This window comes from Callorhinus ursinus, unplaced genomic scaffold, assembly GCF_003265705.2.
Source record: "Callorhinus ursinus isolate GAN/ISIS: 27379988/994484 unplaced genomic scaffold, GSC_fseal_2.0 scaffold18, whole genome shotgun sequence".
NCBI classification, from domain to species: Eukaryota; Metazoa; Chordata; class Mammalia; order Carnivora; family Otariidae; genus Callorhinus; species Callorhinus ursinus.
The window spans coordinates 22,441,292-22,449,662 of NW_027397080.1; the positions used below are offsets into that span (position 1 = coordinate 22,441,292).

An 8,371-nucleotide genomic window follows, 5' to 3' on the forward strand; every position below is an offset into this window, starting at 1 on the left:
ACGTGAGGCATGGAGCCTATTAAAAAAAAAAAAAAAAAAAGCCAAACTCATAAAAACAGAGAGTAAAATGGTGGTTACCAGGAGACAGGGAGGAGCGAAAATAGGGCAGATATTGTTAAAGGCAAAAGCTTGCAACAAGTAGTGAATAAGTCCTAGAGATCTAATACACAGTGTAGTGAATACAGACAACAATATTGCATTGTAATCATCAAACTTGCTAAGAGATTAGATCTTTATTCCAACCACTAAAAAGAAATTATAATTATTTGACATGACAGAGGTACTAATTATTGCTATACTGGCAGTCATGGTATAATATATACATGTATCCACTCAACATGTTGTACACCTGAAATTTACACAATGTTATATGTCAAATATATTTCAATCAAAAAAATGAATGGTGTGTACTGGATTCACAAGCAATTTTAAATTGTTTTATTGTCTGTGATTTTTCAAATCTCCTCCACTGAATGTGTTCCTTTCGCAATCAAAAAGTAAAAAAAATAGGTATTAAAAATACAAACAGTAAAATTCCCCTGTTGCTAGAAACAGGAAATAGAAAGAGCGTGCCCCGGTGCCGGAGCTGGGATGGACAGGGGTGGGCTCGGCCTGGTGGGGCTACTCTGATATAAGAGGCCGCCTGCATGGAAGGGGATTTCCAGCAGCTGCTTCCACTGCTCTGGGCTGGGACCATGGAGCTTCCCCTGCTGTGCACACTGCTGGTGTTTGCTGGTGAGTGGGACAGGACCCATAGCTGGGAAGGGAAGGCAGGATGTGAGTAGACACTGTATGTCCTTCCCAGACTGAGCCTCTGCTCTGATCCCCAACAGCTCTGGACCCCAGTCCTCAACCCTTCTGCCCCTGCAAGGAGCCAGCAGCAGTGGCTGGCCCCTAAAACCCTGGCTTCAGCCACGGAGCTCTGGGCTGCCCTGCTGTGCAGCATGACTCTGGTCTGCAGTGAGGATGAGCACCTAGAGGCTCAGACACTGGGGCTGGCTGAGCAGATGCCTACGGTACTTTGGACGCAAGTTACAGAAAGGGATCTCCCCACCTCACCCTGCTCCACTCTGTCACCTTGACCAAATAATAACAATCTTTCATTTACACACAGCACTGTGTACTTTTAGAACCCCTTTGTTCATGTTCATTGTCTCCCTTGAACCTGGGAAGAGGGTCCTGTTGACAGGGGCGGGAGATGGGGCAGTTTCCATTCAGTCTTCCACAGATCAAATGTAAAAATGTGGTTGCTAGCAAATCGGTGTTTTTGTTTCTCAGTCCATCCGAGTATGTAGTGTTAGAAAGGATTTGTACTTTAAAATGTGGTTTTATGTAATTCTGGGACTACCAAATTTTTTAGAGGAACTCATATCCAGGGCTACAGCGAAAACCATTAGGGAAATTGCAGTCAAGCTACAAAAACTCATCTCTCAGACATAAAGAAGCAATAATACACTGTAGAGATAAAATATACAGGTGAACCTGCATTCAAATGCTGTCTCCTGTCAGGATGACCTTGGCCAAGTCACCCTACCTCTCTATGTCCTCATCTGTAAAATGGACACAGTAGCACCCTCTTCATAAGGTTGTTAGGACTTTAATTAGAAAATGCATCCAAAAAAAAGAAAGAAAAGAAGATGTATCCAAAGTGTTTAGCAAGTGTAAGTAATAGCAAGCAAACAATAGCTTAACACACAACACATGCGTGATGAGCTGGTAGCCGCGCTAACTCTTGGGGGAAGGGGGCCCATCCCCCTCAGTGCCAGCGAAGGATGGAAAGAGCTACCAGGACAGGAATGACTGACAAGCTAAGCCAGTTCACCAAAGGTCTCATGACCACAGATGGAGCTCCTTGGTGTCTCAGGGCTGGTTTCGTCTCACTGTAAAATTATAAGAAATAAGACTACCATCCCAAAGCATTCTGAATCAAAGCTAAACTTACTGCTTGCCTGGCAAAGGAAAACTGCATCATTCAAGTGTGAGTTTATTTGTGTACTGTGAAGCTGACATGGAAAGGGCCAGTTTTAGGGCAGAAAGAGGGATGAGGTAGACCAGAAAGGCAAGAGTCTGAATTCAGGTCCCTGGTTGGCGCACAGGTGGGTGGTAACTCTCTTTGCCGTGGCTTGCCTCCGGCTTCCTCATCACAGAATCCGGGCTTCCAGTGGGCCTGGGATGGGTCATTAGTCCCCTCAAGGCTTAGCAAGGGTTCTCGTAAACATCCGTACAGCTGGAGCCACCGTGTCAAACAGGAGTGACAACGTGGGTTCCTGCACATTGAAGGGACACACTGGGGACAGAACAGACCTGCAAGTACCAGACACCCCTCGTCACTTTTAGCTGCTGCCCATCGCTCGAGCCCCTCCCAAACCCCCTCTTCCCACCCACCCCTCCCCCCATTTGGGGCGCACTCCCACTTTGCTATTTACTTCATTTGCACACAGAGCTTTCACTATAACACCATTTACCTGGGAATGGGAGGGGAGGTCCATAATGAGGTCACTCGAAGGGCCCCACCTGGCCACGTCTCCCTGAGACTCAGCTCCATCTGTGTCCTCGAACCGCCTCCCGAGGTTGTACACTGGCACAGTTCTGTCCCCTTATCTTGTCTGTTCCTCCCAGGCTCTCCCCTGAATTCATCGACTTCATATATTTTATTTCTCCTATCTCAACATTAAGCATTCCTCTCCCCCAATAAAATAAAATGCCCTTATGACCAATTCTAACCAGGAGCAATTATGACTACAATGAAAAATATCCATAAAAACCATTGATTTCTGAATCACATTGCCTCCCAGGTAGGCGAGCCACGCAGTGCTCTCTCTCAGGGAGGTGAGGGGCAGCGCGGGGTGCAGGGAAAAGAGTGAGTCTTCCTGTTACAGAATGGGAACTCAATGCAGAGGCAGGGAATGGCATCAAACTGCTTCGGGTTCCAATCCAAGCTCCTCCAAGTACCAGCCACTGCGACCCGGTACGAGGCTCAAGCTGCTCATCTATGAAGGGGGCATCAAACATAGTGCTTTTTGTACCAGTGTCAGTTTCTTAGTGCCCATAAGTATACGGTAGTTATGTAAGCTGATCATAACATCAGAGGAAAGTAGGTGAGGGGTGTATAAGAATTCTCTGTAACTCCTTGCAACTTTTCTGTACATCTAGAATGTACCAAGATAAAAAGTATATTTATTGGGGGGAAAAAAAACGAGTATTTATCTCGTGGGTTGAATGGAGTCAATAAATTACTACATGAAAAGACCCATAGGGGCGCCTGGGTGGCTCAGTCGGTTAAGTGTCTGCCTTCGGCTCAGGTCATGATCCCGGGGTCCTGGATCAAGCCCCATGTCGGGCTCCCTGCCCAGCGGGGAGCCTGCTTCTCCCTCTCCCTCTGCCCCTCCCCCCTGCTCGTGCTCTCTCTCTCTCTTAAAAAAAAAAAATGGCCCGTAATAAGCACTTACTATCGCTATATTTTTAATAGCCTTGGTGGTTGTAGTCATTTTATTATCCAAGGTCATGGGTTTGGTCCAACCAGGCACAAGTGCCAGGCCTGTGACCTCTGGTATTCATGTCCTCTCCGTGTTGCTGGACTCTCTGGCAGGTGTGATTCCAACCCAGGGCGGGATCTTAAACCTGAACAAGATGATCAAACAAGTGACCGGGAAGATACCCATCATCTCCTATTGGCCCTACGGCTGTCACTGTGGACCTGGGGGCAAAGGCCAACCCAAAGATGCCACAGACTGGTAATCCTTTCGCAGGCAGGGCCACGGGTGGCAGTCCTGTCCTGCCCCCACCCCAGGACTCTCCCATTTCCTGTTCCCGCATGTATTCACTCTGTGAATTCATTTTGTGCTGTGTGCTAGGGAACTCTGCTGAGGCCCGGTACCGTCCCGGCCCTCCTGGAGCTTGCCTTCTAGCTGGTTCTGCAGAGTCTCTGAAGGCCCCCCCCCTTTGTACTTCCAACCCCTGATCTAGTTAGAACACCCACACACACTCCCTGCTGCCATTTCACGCTGTTTGTTTGTTTTTTAACTCCTACCTCTTTTTGCCACTGTGTCATTCAATCTTTACCACACCCCCCGGGAATCCGCCAGGAGGGAGAGCACTCCCCTCACCCACCACTTACAGGCTGTGTGACCTTGGGGATGTGGCTTGACCTCCCTGAGTCTGTTTCTTCATCTGTGAAATGGGGATTATCCTAGTGCCCCCATCATAGGATGGTAGTGCAGACTGAGAGAATATTCACAGACAAAACACATGCCTGGTTCATAGAAAGCACTCAAGAGGCGTTAGCTAGCGGGACCATAACCCTGCCGGCCTTGACTCCTCCAAGGCCGGCACTCGGTTTCCACCCTTGGGCAGCTGTGCTCCCTGCCCGTCCCTCCTCCTGTTCTCTCCCTCCAGGTGCTGTCGGAACCATGACTGCTGCTATGATCACCTGAGGCAGCACCGATGCCGTGCCTACATGGACCATTATGACTACACATTTTCCCATGGGGACATCCAGTGCTGTGAGTGCCCGGGCCTCGGGTTTGGAGTTAGAGGTGAAGGAAGGGAGTTCTGGCCCTTACTGACCTCATGCGCTATGTGACAAGGCACAAGCCGCTCAACCTCCGTGTTTTTCTCATGTGTCCGGTGACAGTAGCGGGGCTGTGGAGGAATTTGGGGCTGAGAGTATGGAGAGGTCCAATGGGGCTTTTGACCCCTCTAGGATTTGGAAGGCTGGCAGACCTCAGCTTGGATCCCAGAGCCACCATCAACCAGCTGTGTGACCTTGAACACCCTCTGAACATCAGGATTCTCATCTGTAAACTCAGGATGATAACAGTATTCTACCCCCTAAAGTTAATTCAAGAACTAAAATGAGAGCAGACAGAATGAGCCTCGCACTTACCTGCTGCCAAGTGCATGCTCGATAAACACTTGGACTACCTAACATTGTTACAGCTTACTTCCGCTCCGGTCCTCAGAGCGGCCTAGCCAGGAGCAGCACCACCCTGACGATCTCCATTTTATAGACAAGGAAAGTGAGACCAGAGTGAAGAGATGTTTGCCCAGGGTCACCCAGCTGCAGGTGACAGAGCCTGGGCTAGATCTCAGGTCCCCTCTGGCCCTGGGTCCATGCTTGGAGACAGCGGGCAACTCCCGGGGCTGGGAATCAAGTGGGTTTATCACGTCAGTCCCTGTTCATTAAAGGCTTAATAATAGCAACAGGGGCACCTCGGTGGCTCAGTCGGTTAAGCGTCTGTCTGCGGCTCGGGTCATGATCTCGAGATCCGGGATCGAGCCCCCGCATCGGGCTCCCTGCTCAGCAGGGAGTCTGCTTCCCCCTCCCCCTCTGCCCCTCCTCCCACTCATGCTCGCTCTCTCTCTCTAATAAATAAATAAAATCTTTAAATAGTAATAAGGCAACAGTAATAGCCAACATTTATTGAGCACCTACTGTGTGCTGAGCGCATTGCTTCTTCAGTAGTCTTGACAGCCCCAAGGCAGCATCTACCCTCACCTCAAGTACAGAAAATGAAACTGATGCACCAAGGTCCCTTCGGCCTCAGGCTCTGCACATGCTGTTCCATCTGCCCGGAACAGTCCCCCTCTGCCACCCCAGCTTTCCAAAGGGGGGAGCAGAACCTTCCCACCTCAGCTCAAATGGCTCTTGACGCTGAGCACTGTCCCCCTATTTTATCGTCTTGTAGCCCCTGCATCATCCCTTCCTTCCACAAGGAACAGGTTGTGATCCCCATTTCTGTGGTTCTCGAATATCTGCTGCCCCCACGGGAGTGTGAACCGCATGCATCCATTCGGGTCAGTCCTGTCCCCCCAGGGCCTGACACAGGATGGGTGCTCGGTTGTTTATTAAATGGATGAATAAATAAAGGAGCAGAGACAAACAGGGAGGTGACGATTCATGCCCAGGGTCATGCAGCTAGAGTCCAAGCAGCTGGGAAGGGTATTCGAAAGTTGAGCAAGGACGGGGCTGCCTCCAGAAACTCCCTCTGGGACCCTAAGGCCGCCCTGGGCTCTGCGTTGGCAGGGGACGGACACTGAGCCCCCTTCTCCTCCATCCGCAGCCGACAAGGGGAGCTGGTGTGAGCAGCAGCTGTGCACCTGTGACAAGAAGGTGGTCCTCTGCCTGAAACAGAACCTGGACACCTACCAAAAGCACCTGCGTTACTACTGGAGGCCCCGCTGCAAAGGCCAGACCCCTATGTGCTAGCAGGGGCCTGCCCCACCGCCCCATGCTCCCTCCTGTTCCTCAGCATCTCCGGCTCTGGCGCTCCGCCCCTGCCCCAGCGTCTGACCCCCTGAACTGGCTCGGGAGGGTCTCAACCACGCCCCACCCTCCTTCTTGCTCTTGGACCTTCCAAATCTTCCTGACCAAGGTCACCGCTCTCTTCTGAGCGTGGTTTGAGATCTGCGGAGAAGGCAAAGCCAGGAAGCCCCTAGGGATGGTGTTTGGGCCGAAGCCACAGGTGTTGGGGGTGGGGATTTGGGGTCCGTGGTGGGGCGGGTCCCCCTTGCCACTGCCAGTCGCCAGGCCCCCTGGCCAAGTCTCACCCTGTCTGACACACTGTCCAAGCTGCAGCCAGGGTGGCCTCTCTTGAAGGGCAGTGTTGATCTTTCTGTCCACGTGGCTCTACTTCTTAAAACCCAAAGCCCCCCACCGCCCCCACCCTTGGTAGGACCTCTCACGGAGTTTGGGGCCTGCACTGTCCAGCACTATGTCACTCTCCCAAACTAGGCTGGGCAGTCCTCTGAGGCAGGGCCCATGACCGTCTTGGACTCAGTTGCATCTCTGCATCCAAAGCAGTACCCGGGACCAAGAAGGGACCCCATGAATGTCTCTTGAGCTAAGGACCAGATGAAGCCGCCTGGAGCAAGAGCTCCAGGCCCCTGGTCCACACGCAAATGCAGTGTGTCCTCTCCTGCTTCTAGATGCTTTTCAGGCTGGGACCTCTGCAGAGTGCTCCGCTTGCTGTCCCCAGGTGGCCGAGCCCCACCTAGGCCCCTTGCGGTCCAAGGGCCACTAGCAACAGAAGCCTCCCCTGGCTGACTCCTCCTCGGCTCCAAGGGCTTGCTCCCTCCTCCAAACCCGCATAGCACTTTATGGGTCTGTAATCTACCAGGTTTGATCTTGAGTGGGATATAATACCTGGTCTTTTCCAAACCCCTCCAACTGGACTGGAGCTCCTGGAGGATGGGGGCTTTGTCTCTCATCTTTGTTTCCTCTGCTCCCTGAACTAACAGGTGCTCGATTAGTGTTTATGGACAAATGAGTCCATAATGGATGGATGGAGGTTGTGGCAGATGCTGGTACCCCACCCAGATCCCCTCCTGGCCCCATCTCCCAACCCCCAGCTAAGCCAGATGGTTGGCTGCTACATGCTCACATCTGTCTCCTTCTCCTCTTTGTCTGCTGGAAGCCCACCTCTAACGAGTGACTAGAGAGTGTAATACCAGAAGGATGTAATTGCCCAGCTCCAGCCTCCATGCAGGACCACCCAGGCAGCACGTTGCATGCCCCAGAGCTCCACGTGGGATCAGGCTTAGGCAGATGTCTAGAACACCTCTTTGCTTAGCTTCATACCTTGGTCTGGCCTGTTTCCCTTGCTACCTTACAGGTTTCTCCTGAGAGCACGCCCTCAGTAAATCACCCCACTTGCACAAGAATCCTGTCTTGGACTCAGCTTCTGGGGAAACTGACTTAGGATGGATGGATGGGTGGGTGGATGGCTGGCTGGCTGGATGGATGGATGGATGGATGGAAGGATGGATGGATGGATGGAAGGATGGATGGATGGATGGATGGATGGATGGATGCGTGGGTGGATGGATGGATGGGTGGGTGGATGGATGGATGGATGGGTGGGTGGATGGGTGGGTGGACGGATGGGTGGACGGGTGGGTGGATGGATGGATGGATGGATGGATGGATGGATGGAAGGATGGTTGGGTGGATGGATGGAAAGATGGATAGATGGATGGATGGATGGGTGGGTGGGTGGATGGATGGATGGGTGGATGGATGGATGTGTGGGTAGATGGATGGATGGATGGGTGGATGGATGGGTGGATGGATGGGTAGATGGACGGATGGATGGATGGATGGATGGATGGGTGGGTGGATGGATGGGTGGGTAGATGGACGGATGGATGGATGGATGGATGGATGGATGGGTGGGTGGGTGGGTGGCGTCATCATATAAGGATCTGTCATCTGTATGTGATTAGCTGTGTCTCCAGCAACAGGGCTAGAGCACCAGGAGCCACTCACCCCCTCCAGCCTGTCACATATGTAAGTGAAACAGCTGACAGAGAACTTTCCTACTTCTACATGAAGCTCAGGGGTTCATGTGAGACAGGGTAATTGGAATTAAGA

The 8,371-nt window shown here is 51.7% G+C and overlaps 1 protein-coding gene across 1 annotated transcript; it reads left to right on the forward strand.

Moving 5' to 3' along the window:
* The first annotated feature begins 679 nt into the window (after positions 1-679).
* On the forward strand, positions 680-7,652 carry LOC112812146 (group IID secretory phospholipase A2). The gene is made up of 4 exons (XM_025856799.2): positions 680-735; positions 3,590-3,734; positions 4,396-4,502; positions 6,063-7,652. The coding sequence occupies exons 1-4, from the start codon at positions 696-698 to the stop codon at positions 6,206-6,208; spliced, it is 438 nt and encodes a 145-aa protein (XP_025712584.1). The 5' UTR covers positions 680-695; the 3' UTR covers positions 6,209-7,652.
* The last annotated feature ends 719 nt before the right edge of the window (positions 7,653-8,371 follow it).